We start from the raw sequence: 16,435 nt of genomic DNA on the forward strand, positions 1-16,435 counted from the left end.
TAGATTTGAATAAATGCATTATATATCAGACATTAGCAAGATATCAGCACCATGTAAAAGTAAATCAAAAAGAAGAGGTAAGATGTGACAACACACCAACCTTTATAGCTTAGTACATGAGTGGGAAGGTAGTTATAACTTCTTTACCAAGTGGCTACTACCCATGTTAACACATATTTCTTTCCTTCCTTGTTTTCTCCTCTCAATAAAATAATAAAAGGGTAGAAATTGAATTTCTGGCATTTATTGTAGCTTTCTTAAATTATTGATTATTGTCCCTAGAATATGAGCTCATGGGGCACAAAGTTCTATGTGGTCCTCAAACACTCATATATATTGGAATCTCCCTAGGAGCTTCTTAGAAATTCATGGTCCTCGCCTCCTGCCTGGACATTCTAACTCAGACGGTCCCCAGTAAGGCCCAAATAGCTGTCTTTTTAACTCTAGGTTAATTATGATCACCCCAAAGTTTGAGAACCCCTGGTCTGTGTTTGGAATTGGCCTATCACTGCAAAGGACTTGAATTTAGAAACTTTGGTCTCAGTAGTATGCACAGGACCCCATTTGATAGAAATTAGTGTGATTTCAAAAGGCAAATACACTGATGAAGGAAGGAATTCTGACATTTCATTGTTTCCTTTGGGGCTGGGACTGAAAGAACATGTATTGGTGATGTCCCTGATACCTATTTCTGTTGGGGTTTTTTTAGCTGTGCCCCATAAAATCGGACGCATCATTGATGGGAGTCCTGCAGATCGCTGTGCAAAACTAAAAGTGGGAGACCGGATCCTAGCAGTGAATGGCCAGTCTATCATCAACATGCCTCACGCTGACATCGTGAAGCTCATCAAGGATGCAGGTCTTAGTGTCACCCTTCGCATCATTCCTCAGGAGGGTGAGTGCCTGAGGCAGCCTTGCAGAGAGGCGGTCAACACATGGACACACTCACCGGCTGTTCTCAGCCTGCCCGCCAGGGTCGTGGAGTGCACCTGCCTGCCGTCACTGTGGTGTCAGAGTGTCAGAGGTTGATTATTATTTCCACTTTTGCAAAAACTCACACTCAGTTGCAATCCATATACTGTTTACTCAGTATCTGTTTCATTCAGAGGTCAAGCTATGTGACATTGCAGGCTAAATAGTGTGAATTCCAAGATGCCAGGTTATTCAATCATTCCCTGTGGGCCCCCGCTTTTATGGTTATATTAAGTCAGAATGCATTCAACAGAGGTGACAGAGTTACAAATCTGAAAAAAAAAAAATTTATGTTAACAGTAAATCTCTAGAGGATTCCTCAAAGTCAGATTGATTTTGAAAACGTGAAGTTTTGTGGTATAAGGAGAGCTCATTTAGAAAACGTTGCATCCGATAAGAATTTAAAATTCCCACTGAGCCTTTTGAATTTGTCTGTACAAGGACTCCCCCCTGAGGCTCAAAAGAGTAGTGAACATCACAATTCATAACCATGCCCTAAGGGGTCATGGAGCTGTGAACATCACTGCACCAAAAATTCACCATTTCCAGAGACAGTGGGTTCATGACTAGTTTCTGGCTGCTGACTCATCAACGATATCGAAGAATTCCATTTCTGGAGCTCACTGATGAGTGTCCCACACAGAGGCTGATGGGCTCACTCAACTTGGTACCCTCTGTTTTATTCAGCCCCCAATTCCATTTTAGGATTATCTGACATGTAGGCAGCAAATGGCTAAACAGCCACTTGACTTTAAATATAAAACAGTAGTTCTCAACGGGGGTGGTTTTGTCCCCCCAAGGGACATTTGGTAAAGTCTGGAGGCATTTTTGACTGTCTTGATTGAGGTGGGCATGCTGCTGGCATCTAGGGGGTGGAGGCCAGGGATGCTGCCAACTATCCTAAAATGCACAGGACAGCCGTCCACAGGAAAGAATTACCCCACCCAAAATGCCAACAGTGCTGAGTCTGGGAAACCCTGATATAAATGGAGAAGGAATTAAAAGATTTGGACTGTGGGGAAAAAAAGCGGGGGAAGAAGAGTTTATAGGGGAATGCTAATAGATCACCTCCCTTTTCTTACCCAATCAAGAAAAGAGAGAGAGAAAAGAAAATGGCCATGCTGCTTTATAACCTACTATCTCCAGACACCAACATGTATAAGCTATTCAATGGAAATTAACTGCAAACAAGATTGCTCACTGAAAATCTAAATGCTTCTCAGTTTTCTGAGTCTGGAATGTGTCTGTTGGGCCCTTATTCCAATATATAGAGTCAATTTCAGTTGAAAATTTGATGTTATTAGCAAAGAATTCCAGAAGCAATTATTTAATAGAACAGTTTTGTGAATCTTCCTGTGTCCAGCGTTCTTTTTTCTTTCTGGAAAAGTGTGGAGTCCAGTGGGCTATGAGGCAATAAGACTGACAAGGGATGAGGAAAAGATTGTAAAAAACATTTTTCTCTTTATGGTTCTTTCCTTATCCACACTTTGGAAGACTCTTCAGGCTGTTTATTACAAGCAAAAAGTGGTGGCGGATCCATTTTCTCTCAGCAAGCGATGCTGCAAAAATAGAGTATGTTTTAGAGCTTAGTCCTTTGAATTATTTTTTTCATAGTTTTACGAGGTTTTTTGGTAATCTTTTCTTCTGGCAGAATGACAAGATACTGTTCATAGCCTTGTTCTGCAGTGATCATTAATGAAAGAATACAAATATCAGAAACGGTATTAGAACTTGATAAGATTAACCTGCTATCTAAAAACCTAGCAGAAACGGAAATAACCAAAGCCTGAGCCATCAGCAGAGGCAAAGTCACTGCCTCTAGTCACTTCTTTCGCCTTATCAACGCTAACCTGACTGCATCTGCCGCTTTGGTTCTCCATCGCAGAGCTCAACAGCCCCACCTCGGCACCCAGCTCAGAGAAGCAGAGTCCCATGGCGCAGCAGAGTCCCCTGGCACAGCAGAGTCCCCTGGCCCAGCCAAGCCCAGCCACCCCCAACAGCCCCATCGCCCAGCCAGCACCACCTCAACCACTTCAGCTGCAAGGACACGAAAATAGGTAAAATTTCCTCTGACTTTTGTGATTCTGAGAGGTGACGGGGTGGGGAAAGAAGGGAGTATTTGGGGACAGCACAGGACAGGCAGAGAGAGAGACTTTCATGAAGTAGAAATCGCCGTGCGTACCTTTGTGTGATTTCGAGGTTGTGTGTGTTATAGATATGGTTTTATTAGTAAAGATAGCTGAGTGTCTGTCCTTCACAAAGAGAGATGCTTTCTTGCAGAAATGGTGAGCAGTTGCAGATGAGTAGGGCTTAACAGCTGAAAGAGCATGTTAAAGAGAGTCCAGAGTGAAGAACTTACTCAGAGGCCCCCTGGCAGGCGCAAGCCTGCAGTATGCATGATGGAAATGCGGCCAATATATGGGGTGGCAGAAGGAGAAGAGTATGATGTGAGATGAAGCCAGTGAGGGCGGCTGGGGCCCACCCTAAGGGCCTTGTAAGCATGCTTACTTAATGTTTTAATCTTTAAGTGCAGCGGGAAGTCATTGAAGGGTCTTCAGCTGAGGACTGCTATCATTGGATTTGCTTTATAAGAAGGCCTCTCGGTCTGCCCTGCAGAGCGCAGACAGGAGGCTGGCAGGGTGAATGCAGGTTAAGCAGTTAGGAGGTGGCTGCAGACGTCCATTGAACCACAAAAGTCATGGCTCAGAGAATGATGATGATGTGGAGGTAGGGAGAATGTTGAAGGATTTGTAGGCATTAGTAAATATTAGCAGCCAGTGTGGTGGCTCATGCCTATAATCCCAGCACTTTGGGAAACCGAGGTGTGAGGATTGCTTGAGCCCAGGAGTTCAAGACCAGCCTGAGCAACGTGGTGAAACCCCACCTCTACAAAAAACACAAAAGTTAGCCGGTTGTGGTGGTACACGCCTGTAGTCCCAGCTACTTGGGAGGCTGAGGCAGGATAATCACTTGAGCCCAGGAGGCGGAGGTTGCAGTGAGCTGAGAACGTTCCCATTACACTCCAGCCTGGATGACAGAGTGAGACTCTGTCTCAAAAATAAAATAAATTAGCATTTTTACTGATTATAACAACCTTACATCCTCCTACCCACAATCTAATGAGGTTCTTCTATTCCACACATAGCATTAGAAATAGGCATCATAGACTAATGAATAAGACACTTTGAACTTCCAGAAAAAGACTGTCATAAGAACAACATTGTCTTCTTATTGTGACTTGTATATAACAGGGAGCCTGGGTTGGGTTCAGCCATTAAAGAAAAAGATGAAGACATGTTCCCAAGATGCTTTCTCCCTTTCCGTGGGAAACAAACAAAACAAAAACAGAACAACTCACAGAAACACCTCTGCATACAAACCCCTCACTGGCCTTTTTAATGATTCTAATGTTTTCTGAACATCTGCTTCCCATCCCTCTCCTCCCATGACGGTGAAGATGAAGTGAGACTCTGTTTTTGATTCCCAGAACTCTCTGGGTTCATCATTCACATTGTTGCAAAGCAAACTGTGTTCCCTGTGCCACAGGTGGTATTTCTACAAAGCCTCATTCTACTGATTTCCCATTTGCTTTCATAGAAAAGTAAATGTCTGATTGTCCTCAGCTGCTTATGTTTTTAAATATATGCAAGGAAGAGAAAAGCCCCATAAAGCAAATGATGCAGAGGTGAGAATTTGACAATCCCTAAGAAGGGTAGGTCCTGAGTGTCTCAGTAATGAGCCCCAGATGTGTTTGCTCTCAACATCTATCACTTCAACAGATTGCACTGGCTTTCCCCAGAATTCATCTTAGACTCAAGAGGAAGGACTTGAGCACCCCAGCAGTCCCCGAGCCAGCTTCAGACTCTTCTTGCCGCTGTCGATTAATCTCGCAGCCACATTCCATTCTCCTTTCCAGAGTCAGATTTCCCTGGACATGGCTCTTGCTCCCAGCCTTGAGTGGGTGAGCTCATCCCTGGTGTGCTATAGCTCTGAGGGGAGAACAAAAGCTGGATACAGCCACTGTCATGTCCCATCTGCTGGCAGCTCGCAACTGGGATACCTTGTTCCCTATCACAGAAGCAGTGGTTTTTGGACATCCTGACTGCAGAATGAAATATTCCTAACTCTGGGATTCAGATTGACCTAATCCAAATGTTTATAAGTCACCAACATATTTGCCCAGAGTTCTAAGGTATTTTGCTTCTTCTACTACTACATTGCTTCTAAGATATTTTGCTTCCATTACTATATTAACAGCCCAGGAAGTGCCCACTCCAACTCTAGGGCCCTTTACTGGCACTCGGGTTTCCTGGCTGAACTCTGTGATTGTTGGTGGTGGCTCATTTGCATATGAATGAAGAGATTCAGTAACCTTACAGGTACCAGAAACATTTTTCCCAATTGCATTTAAAGATGGCCATGGTATCAGAGGGAAAACTCTTTGCCATTTTTTTTAGATCAGGCTAGAGATGTCTCTAAGACAGTTTATATGCCAGTGCACGGTATCAATTTCCTATTTCTTCATTTGTACAAGGAGTGCCCACCTACATGTCAGATTCAGCCCGTTCCCATGTTAGAGCGGGATAAAATAAAATGACCATCTGCTTGCAAATGTCTGTGTTGTGAGTTAGAATGAGTGATATTTTTTCCTGCTGTATTTACTCTTGGATTGGCTTCCCATGACACCCATACGCTTCTCCCCATTTCTCAGTCCTTTAACATCTTTTGGGTGTGTGCTCAGGAAGCATAAAGTATGTTTAATGTGAAGATAAGCAAAAACACTATTCAAGGAGAAGCATTTGTTGAAAACAACAGAAGAGCTGTTATGGAATATATTTCAAAACTAAGTGTAAATAGCAGAGTTCACCTTCTCTAGCAAGGGCAATTGATATTTGCAGTTTAAAATGGCAAGGTCAGTGAAAGAGCATTGGAAATTGACTTCTTTCACAGACTTTGAACTCTAGATGCTCAGGACTGGAAGTGATTCTTTTTTTTTTTTTTTTTTTTTTTGTTGAGACGGAGTTTTCCTCTTGTTGCCCAGGCTGGAGGACAACGGTGCAATCTCGGCTCACCGCAACCTCTGCTTCCCAGGTTCAAGGGATTCTCCTGCCTCAGCCTCCTTAGTAGCTGGGATTACAGGCATGTGCCACCATGCCCGGCTAATTTTGTATTTTTAGTAGAGACGGGGTTTCTCCATGTTAGTCTCGAACTCCTGACCTCAGGTGATCCACCCGCCTCAGCCTCCCAAAGTGCTGGGATTACAGGCGTGAGCCACCGCACCTGGCTGGAAGTGATTCTTGAAGGGCCCACGAGATGTGCATTCTCACCATGGGCAGCATTTCTTTGTTCTGGAACTTTTTCATACCACAAAAAAACCTGCTAGAACTTACCATTAGCAGTCTGGTTTTATCATTTCTAAAGTCTCTTTAGCAATTGAATTAATAGCTATGAAGGGTTATATTGATGATCTTCTTTCAGAAGTAAAAGAACTTTAGAGAGCCAGTTTTTTAAAATAATCCTGAGTTTTCCTTAAAGTGTTTCACACATTCAAAGCAACATAATTTTTTGCCCTAGCTGGTATATTATTCACTTGAAAGTTAGCAACACTCATAAAAAATTTAGTATGTTTCCCTTATTAAAGAATTCTTCAATGTGTAGTTCAACGTAAAATCCTGACACACGACACTGGGTAGAATATAGTTTAAGTGCCTGATGGCCTGGATGAGAGTTTTGAAAGTTTCATCTGCTCCTATTTTTAGTCATTTGTGTTACTTTGGGGGAAATTCTTACATTTCACCCTCTTTGGCCATACCTCATGTCACATTTGGTTGGAAATTGAGCACACAATGGATATTGCATATCAACACCATACAGATCATGGAAATAAAGTGACTATGCTATAACTTAAAACAGTGTGACATCCAAACCACCAAACAATCTATTTCCAGAAAGGAACCAACACACAGTGACAAACGTCACCCAGTTCAATTCCTTTTGTTTAATGCATGCATTTGCATAGTTAAGCATCTTATTCAAAGTATATTTTAAATAATTCTATTCTCAGCATGCATGCTCTCAGTAGGCGAGTGGACAATTGAGGTATAAAGCAAGGCCAAAATTATGCAGCTCATAAAAGGAATGCCTCTCCTCTGCAGGGTTAAGTAATAAATGGGACCTACTCAAAGGGTTGATTAAAATAACTACATTACTAACCCCCTTCTAAGGAGCCCCAAGTAAATACATCTATTGCCATGCACTTTCAGTGTGACCTTGCCAAATATTAGATTGCACTAATGGCAATTGTTCAGGCAAGTGATTTTTAAAAATACTTAATACTAATCAGCATCAGTAAGACCGTAAGCCAGTTTAAAAAAAAAAAAAATACAGACTCTTTTAAAGGTAAGAATTCTACTGGTTTGCACTAGTTTTCCTGACACATTTGAGCTTTTTCTTGCTGCTAAATATTTTCTCAATTCCTCATACCCTCCAATTAATTTTAGATAAAATTGTTACTATGTAGAATGTATTTTTTCAATCTACCTACATCCCTGGGTAGCTCATTATAGACTGTTACCATGGCAATAGGCAATGAACAACAGAATTAAATGGCCTCCATACCATGGTGATAATTCTTCGGTTCACCTTATTAATGATCCCATGATGGTAGGGATTGGCTATTTCTTTTGAAACTAGTAACCCCCTCAGCTAAAGCAGTTTGGATTCACAAAACAATGCTAAACTCCTAGCTCTGGTCTCTGTGTTTATTTCATTAGTAACTAATATCTAGAAGCAAGCAAGAGATAAATGTTGGACATAAACATTTTTGCCTTCTCTTCCATCTTATGACCACGGTAGTATTTGATGCTAATCTTGATAGCTATGATCTAGTATTACCTCTGTGTAATATGTTTCCAATTTTACCAATGATCCAATGACTTGCCACTTGGTTTGTAGTTGGTGATTATATTTTACCATCACTCCTTTAACCTCTGTAAAATATTCAAAAAGACCCAACTCAGCAGGTTAAAATAGCCTTTGATTGTGTATTTGTAATGTATTTAGAGATCACTTCAATCATGTTTTTATGAAGTAATGAATGATCTGCCAAGGGGTGTGTGTGAGAGAAAAAAGTAAGAGTGAGAGAGGAAGGTTGGTTTACCAGTGTTAAGACAGGCCGATGTCTTGGTTTGTATAGTTCAGTGCTTCAATCCCTTGATTTGCTGTGGCTGTACAGTTTTTAAATAGCCAAAGTCAAAGAGGAACATCCATGAGTGCTTTTCCACAAGGTTCTGGTTGAACCATCATTTTTACCTTGACTTCGTAAGGAGCCAAATAAAAAGTATACAATATGGCATTTGTCAGAGATTTTTAAATAATATTTAACCTTCTCATAATCCTGAGCATCCAACAGGACCACCGAGAGGAGTGGTTTGTGTGAGCTGTCATGGCTGGACCACCTCTGGAGGCTGTGTGATCACTCTAGTCTCTTTAGAATGCAGAGTTACCAAAGTAAATCCCATTTCCATTGATTTAGTTACAGGTCGGAAGTGAAAGCAAGGCAAGATGTGAAACCAGACATCCGACAGCCTCCATTCACAGACTACAGGCAGCCCCCGCTGGACTACAGGCAACCCCCAGGAGGGGACTACCAGCAGCCCCCACCCTTGGACTACAGGCAGCCTCCCCTGCTGGACTACAGGCAGCACTCCCCCGACACCAGGCAGTACCCTCTGTCGGACTACAGACAACCCCAGGTACCTCCTCCCGGAGAGCAGGGTGGGTCCTGACCAAGGCTTCCAGAGAACTGCAAGGAATGAAATAGGAGAGGCAGAGGAAAGAGTACCTGTCTGAGATAGAGAGCTGAAGTTCTATTCCTAGTCCTGGTAATATTGGGGTAACACCTGCATCCTCAGAAACATGCTGGATAAATAAATCTATTTCAGACTAAAGCAGGACAATAAATAAATATGGATAAATACATAAATAAATAGCGGATGAGTAGTAATGGAATAAACTAATCCCTGCTAATACTAGCTAACTCCTTGTACGGTTCCTTGTCAAAGTTTTAAAAATGCTCTAACCTGGGACCTCTGAGAGTGCTGCTAATGCAGAAAATTTTATAGATGCTAGCAGTGGAGGTATTTTAGGTCCACAGTTTTTTACATGGCCCCCTACCTGCCACTCTGTGATAAAGGGCCAAGCCCCTGAGCGTAAGAATAAGACCAGGCTTGGCTTCACAGTCCAGAGTGTAGCGCCTGCCACGGCCAACAACTCTCTGTCTACACAACCAGTGTCACTGTTGTTATGATTATTTGTTGATGCGCTTCATGTCAACTTCCTTAACTTCTCTGAGATTCAGTTTCCTAAAGGGAGAGTCTTCCTTACAGGCCAGGATGAGGATTCAACATTTATGAAAAGAGTCTAGACCAGAGTTTGATATCTAGAAAATATTTCCTACTTCATAACTACATATCAAGATATAAATTAAGTACAATCTCAACTCTATCAGATTACATTGTGTTTTATTATGAATTGAAGATCAACTTTATGCCCAAAGATTTTAAGAATAGTGAAGATCAGAGAATCTTGGACATACTGCATTTTAGGTAAAAGAGAAATTGATTTTGTACATTCCAACTTGATATTCAGTAGTCTATGCATGAGAGATCTAATTATCAGATCCCACTAAATTTTACTTTTCTAATCAGCAAACTCTGTAATTTGTACACACACACACACACACACACACACACACACACACCTGACATTTATTTATGGTGCTCAATAGCAGTGAATGAGAGAAGTAAAAGGAGAGATGATGTCACTCAGGCCTATCTGTAATCATTCCACGTTTGCCAAGTAAACTGATGAATACCAAAGTAAACAAGCTACACAGTAATTCTTTGATGACCAAGTAAACTGTGCTGTGGCCTGCTCAAACCTTTGGAATTTTGTCTTTCATTTGGATAGTTTATGAAGCCAGATTACGACTTCTCCCAACATCATGTCATTTGGAATACATTAACTAAGAGACAGAAGGAGAACACAGAGACTAGCCACAGAAGCTTCTCTGATAACTAAATAATTATTTATTCCATTTTCTCCCCAACCCCAAAGGATTTTGATTATTTCACTGTGGACATGGAGAAAGGAGCCAAAGGATTTGGATTCAGCATTCGTGGAGGAAGGGAATACAAAATGGATTTGTATGTGTTGAGATTGGCAGAAGATGGACCAGCAATAAGGAATGGGAGGATGAGGGTAAGAACAGTCTCTTTTTATAGAATTACTTAATTCTGAAAGAAAAACCGACTGTGGTATTGGAAGAGTACTGAAGCATGCTGTCAAGCGGGGTTGCTGTAGGTTTGCCCTCTTTCTAGTTGATATGACCCAGTTTCTTAAAAGTCTGGCCACTTGCTATTTTATAATATCTCTCATTCTCATTTTTGTGCTTATGACCTTCTAATTGATTAACCTCAATAAAGTACTATTTTTCTAAAGAGCAAATGAAAGAAATCTAAGAAATAGCTTGAAATATTATTGCTCCATAATTCTTTCTATGGTTTGATGATTCTGTTTTGATTAAGGTTGAATCTTTTGAAATTTATTTTTAGTTTTGTGCTTTTCCCCCCGTATTGATTAATCACATGGTTTTGCGGGACTTTTAGGAAATTTTTCCTTTGTGTTGACTGGTCTTTTGGTTTGATACTGGTCAGACAGAAGCATTAGGAGAAAAAGGGATTTGGCTTCTTGGATACAGGTTGTTCTTAAAAATGACAGCAGGGGCCGGGCGCAGTGGCTCACATCAGTAATCCCAGCACTTTGGGAGGCTGAGGCGGGTGGATCACAAGGTCAAGAGATCGAGAACAACCTGGCTAACACTGTGAAACCCCATCTCTACTAAAAATACAAAAAAATTAGCCGGGCGTGGTGGCGGGCGCCTGTAGGCCTAGCTACTCAGGAGGCTGAGGCAGGAGAATCGCTTGAGCCCAGGGAGGCGGAGGTTGCAGTGAGCCAAGATCGTGCCACTGCACTCCAGCCTGGGCAACAGAGTGAGAATCTGTCTCAAGAAAAAAAAAAAAAAAAAAAAAAAGACAGCAGCTGGAAATTTTCCAATTAGAGTATAAGTTAAGAGTAGATTTTTTCATTTAATAATTACTTTGAGGCATCTGATTGATGGGTAACTGATTCTTCATTTAAGGGTATAAAACAAAGCTTGTTAACAATATAAAATATTAGTCTCTTTACTCTGTGTGTGTGTGTGTGTGTGTGTGTGTGTGTGTGTGTGTGTGTGTGTGTGTGTCAGTGTATGAATAAAATCTAGAATTTATTCTTGCCCTCCCTCCTGCCTCTTTAAGTTAATAAAGAAAAGCTGTGGCTTTGGGGTTCCGGAACCTCAGGTTCTTGTGCAGAGCCTCACCAACCAATTTTCCCTGATGGCCGAATCTGTTATTTCTACCACCAAGTCTGCATTTCTATGATACGCATTTCCAAGTCAGAGGATTATCCACAGTCCAAAAGCAGAAGGCATGCACATCATGTCTTTGTTTCTCCCCACCACCACAATCCTTTGACAGCTGGGAAGCATCCGAGTTGGAATTTAAACCCAGGCAGGGCTGACACCAGAGACTGGCAGCCCTCCCTGTGATCTAGCACCAGCCTCCTCTTACCCCGTCTAGCCCTGATTTGAAGATGGGCCTCCACATGGTTTCCTGGCTCTACAGCTTCCCTGTAAGCCAGAAGGACACTTTCTTAACCTGCTGTAAGGCCAGCTCACAAGCAGTTAAGTAAAACAAAATTAATCTTTCCAGTGCAGGTGAAACACAGTAGGAAGACCATGTGCGAAATGGCCAGAGCCCTGTGAGAGATAGAGACCCACCTACAGGGCTGGTCGCTGTCAGTTACAAACAGTGGCCATGTATTTTCACAAGGGATCTAAATGACTCGCTGCTGGATATACACAGTACTCCCAAGGCAAAGAAGCCTAAATAGAGAAATACCCTTGCAGGAAAAGATTCCTCTTTCTTACAGAATTTAAGCCAGAGCAATGGTTCTCAGCACGGTTCCTGGCATCAGCATCACCTGGAAACTTGGTAGAAATGCAGATTCTCTAGCCCCACCCAAACCTGCTGAATCAGAAACTCTAGGAGTGGGGTCACCAGGCTATGTTTTAGGAAGCTCTTCAGGTGAAACTCTGAGGTTTTACCTTCCGAGGTTTTATTATAGATACCTGTGTCAACTGCAATCCAAAAATATTACATAAAATTTTTCAGAAATAAACAATTACAAATGTTAAATAGTGCAGCGTTGTGAGTACCGTGCTGAAATTTTGTCCTTCCACGAAGGTGAAACAGCCCTTTATCCACACTGTAGATGCTACCTGCCCATTGGTTACTCAGCAGCCCTCTCGATTATTAGATTGACTATCATGGTATCGCACTGCCCGTGTTCAAGTAACCGTTGTTTTACTTAGTAATGGCCCCAAAGTGCAAGAGTAGTGATGCTGGCATTTTGTTATAATTGTTCTTTTTTTTATTGTTTTTGATCCCTTGCTGTGTCTAATTTGTAAATTAAACTTTATCATAGATATATATAGGGAAAACAGTATATATAGGGTTAGTTCTGCCTGTGATTTCAGGCATCCGCTGGAGATGTTGGAATATATGCAAGAGGTATGAGGGGGAACTACTATATTCACCTTATCAAAAAACCAGTGGAGAGTAGCAAGTTTTGACTTTAATTATTATACTAGATGGTTTTTCAACATCAGTTAATACTGATGTATTAAAAGTTGAATAGATAAAACAAAACACAATCTGTGAATGCAGAAAATAAGGGGAATAATAAATAGAGATATATCATTGTCACGTCTGATTGCTTTTCTTCAGTCAGTCAAGAAGGCTGGTGTCATAAGAGAAACACAATGGACATTCAGATTTTAAGGAAAAGGATAATAAATTATTAGAAAATATTACTGGAGCTGTTTATAAAAAGAAGACTTACGTTTGTAAAATAGCCTAATAAAATTGGGAGGGATGAAATTTTCATAGCTAGTGAATAAAATCTCTGATACAAAGCTCCTAGGAATATAACCTAATTAAAAGCCAAAACTAAATAGAAAACACAGGCAAAAAATAATGAACATAAAAAATAATATTGGTGAAGCTCAGTAAAACAGGGAATGTAAGAAATCAGGAGACATTTGGAGGGAAAGAATAGAAATTCTAAGTGCTTAAATAAAAATCTGAGAGTCAAGTTAAAAGAGAAATCTGAAAGGAGATCGTTTGCTCTTAAAATGGTAAAATATTTTCCTGTTTCCATAAAAGTGTAATATAGTTCGCATTTCCATAAAATGTATTTTTATGATGAAAAAGAACATTATTTCATAACTTCATCACCTGCAGCTGGGTACCATTTGTGTATGCCTATTTAGCATCGCATAAGCTTATTTATAAGATGGTTTACCTACTTTCTGAAACTCACATGATGCAAAAGTCTGCCTGCAATGGGCTTTGGAATGACTAAAACATTTTGTTCAACCAATCAATGCACAAAAAAATATCATTTGCCCATCTTTTTTTTAAAGGAAAAGCAACATTCCCTGAAATTAGCTTCTTCTAAATTTGTCACCTTTCCTTCTATAGACCAGATATAACTAGTCAATACAAAAGCATCTTGGTTTATATATTGTTTTTATTAAACATAAAACCATTTACAAGAATATTTCTAACATATGTAATAAGTATAAATACTAACAATGATTCAAGGACCCATGAACCCATAGCCCCACTTAAAAAACAGAACATTACCAAGCTCCCATGATTTCATTCTCCTCCTACTCTCCAGCCCTCAGAGGGAACCACCTTCCTAAATAAAGCACTTGACATTTCTTCTATTGTTACCACAGATGTGTGTATCTCTCAACTATAACCTTTAGCTTTGCACACTTTGTGAACTTTATGTAACTGAACCATACTGTACATGTTCTTCTCTGTGGTTTGCTTTCTATATGTTATGTTCATGAGATTCATCCAAGGTTGGTGCATGAAGCTATAGTCCATTTATTTTTCACTGCTATAAGTTATTTCATTATGTGAATATGCTACAACCTATAATAATTATCTATTTTTCCATTTTATGGACATTTGAGATTTTCCCTGTCAATTTACACTTTGGTTGTTTCCAAGTTTGTTGTAACTCATACAATCTTTGTACATCTTTCCTGCTGTACCTATGCAAGACTTTCTCTAGACTAGACTATATGCCTTGGAGGGCACAAATTTAACTTACCTAAGTAACACAAAAGTATTGTCCAAGGTGGTTTTACAAAGTTATACTTGTATTAGCATATGTAAAAAAGTTTTTCTTACTACACACACTCACAAGATTTGTACGTCAGACTTTTAAACTCTCATTCTGGTAGGTAGAAAATGATATATTTTAGATTTGGATTTGCATTTCTTGATTACAAATTCATATTCATTATTTTTTCTTATATTTATTAGACTTTCATGTTCTCTCTTAAATAAAAAATGCCTGTACATGTCTTTCCTCGTTTTCTGTTGAATATTTCTTCATGTTGATTATAGAAGTGCTTATATATTACTGGTGATCTTTTTCATCAATTAATGTGATACAGATATCTTATGCCAGCTTATGGCTTGCAGTTTCACTTTCTTTATGATGCTCTTTGATAATGAGAAAGTCTTAATTTTAGTGTAATTGGCTTAACCCTTTTTTTTTTAATAGTTTCTGCTTTCTGTGTCTTGTTTGAGAAATCATTCTCCAAGACATGGTCTTAAACATCTTCTCTTATATCTTCTTCTAAAAGTTGTATAGTTTTACTTTTTATATCTAAGTATTTAATCACCTACAGTTGATTTCTCTGTATGATATAAGGTAGAACCTCAATCTCAATTTTTCCATATGGATAACCACATGTCACAGCATCACTATTTAATGAGTATTTCTTTGTCCCACCCCCCACCAATCTGCAATGACAGCTGTATAATAAATTAAATTTCTATAAATGCAGTGGTCTGTATATGGATTCCTTATACTGTTCTACTAGTCTATTTGTCTATCCCTGCATCAATGCCATACTTAGCTACCTTTTAATGAGTGTTGAGTTTTGTATGGGGAAACTTTCTCTCCCCCAGACACACATGTTAATTCTTCAGTGGTGTTGGGATGTTCTTGGGCTTTTGCCCTTCCACATAATTTTAGAATTTTCTTGTCAAGTGTTTTTGTTTTTGTTTTGAGACAGAGCCTTGCTCTGTCGCCTGGGCTGGAGTGCAGTGGCACGACCTCGGCTCACTGCAAGCTCCGCCTCCTGGGTTCACACCATTTTCCTGTCTCAGCCTCCTGAGTAACTGGGACTACAGGCACCTGCCACCACGCCTGGCTAATTTTTTTGTATTTTTAGTAGAGACGGGGTTTCACCGTGTTAGCCAGGATGGTCTCAATCTCCTGACCTCGTGATCCGCCCACCTCAGCCTCCCAAAGTGCTGGGATTACAGGCATGAGCCACTGTGCCCGGCCACTTGTCAAGTTTCTAAAAAATCCTGTTAGAATTTTATTGGAATTGCTTGAAATCCATGTATAAATATGGAAAAATTTACATCTTTATAATATCGAGTCTGAACATGATGTAATCCATTTATGTAGATTTTCCATAAAGTGCTTAAAGTTTTATAGCTTTTTCCATAACATACCTGCAAATATCTTAGACTGATTCTCAGGCACTTTTTGTGTTTTATTTTTACTCTTGAATACAGTATTTTTAAATCTTTACACAAATACATGTGTTGAGTGAATATATGCTTTTACTATTTTTAACCCAGTCTTCTTTTCTTCATTTTTTTAAGAGCAGTTTTAGGGTCACAGCAAAATTGAGAAGAAGGTGCAGAGATTTTCCATACACTCCCTGCCCCACACATGCACAGCCTCCTCTCTATCAACATTTCCCACCAGACTGGTATATTTGTTACAATGGATGAATAAGTATTGATACATCATTATCACCCAGAGTGTCCATAGTTTACAGTATGGTTCAGTCTTGGTGTTGTACATTCTTTTTTTTTTTTTTTTTTTTTTGAGGAGTCTCGCTCTGTCACCCAGGCAGGAGTGCAGGGGCACAATCTTGGCTCACTGCAACCTCCGCCTCCCAGGTTCAAGCAATTCTCCTGTCTCAGCCTCCCAAGTGGCTGGGACTACAGGCACTAACCACCATGCCCGGCTAATTTTTTTGTACTTTTAGTAGAGACGGGGTTTCACCGTGTTAGCCAGGATGGTCTCTATCCCCTGACCTCATGATCTGCCTGCCTCAGTCTCCCAAAGTGCTGGGATTACAGGCGTGAGCCACTGTGCCCGCCGGTGTCGTACATTCTATGGGTTTGGACAAATGTATAATGGCATGTATCCACATTATAGTATCATAAAGAGTATTTTCACTGCCCTAAAA

General features: G+C 40.3%; 1 protein-coding gene across 13 annotated transcripts in view; it reads left to right on the forward strand.

The window, feature by feature from the left end:
• The window catches only part of MAGI2 (membrane associated guanylate kinase, WW and PDZ domain containing 2), a 1,444,461-nt gene that overhangs the window by 1,322,178 nt on the left and 105,848 nt on the right, over positions 1 to 16,435 (forward strand). For all 13 annotated transcript variants that reach the window (XM_055347909.2, XM_031012777.3, XM_063708679.1 and 10 more), the window contains 4 exons: positions 710 to 895; positions 2,858 to 3,029; positions 8,507 to 8,726; positions 10,090 to 10,233. In XM_055347909.2, coding sequence (XP_055203884.1) covers positions 710 to 895; positions 2,858 to 3,029; positions 8,507 to 8,726; positions 10,090 to 10,233 — 722 coding nt within the window. The remainder of the gene's footprint in view (positions 1 to 709; positions 896 to 2,857; positions 3,030 to 8,506; positions 8,727 to 10,089; positions 10,234 to 16,435) is intronic.

This window comes from Gorilla gorilla, chromosome 6 (genome assembly GCF_029281585.2).
Source record: "Gorilla gorilla gorilla isolate KB3781 chromosome 6, NHGRI_mGorGor1-v2.1_pri, whole genome shotgun sequence".
NCBI lineage: Eukaryota > Metazoa > Chordata > Mammalia > Primates > Hominidae > Gorilla > Gorilla gorilla.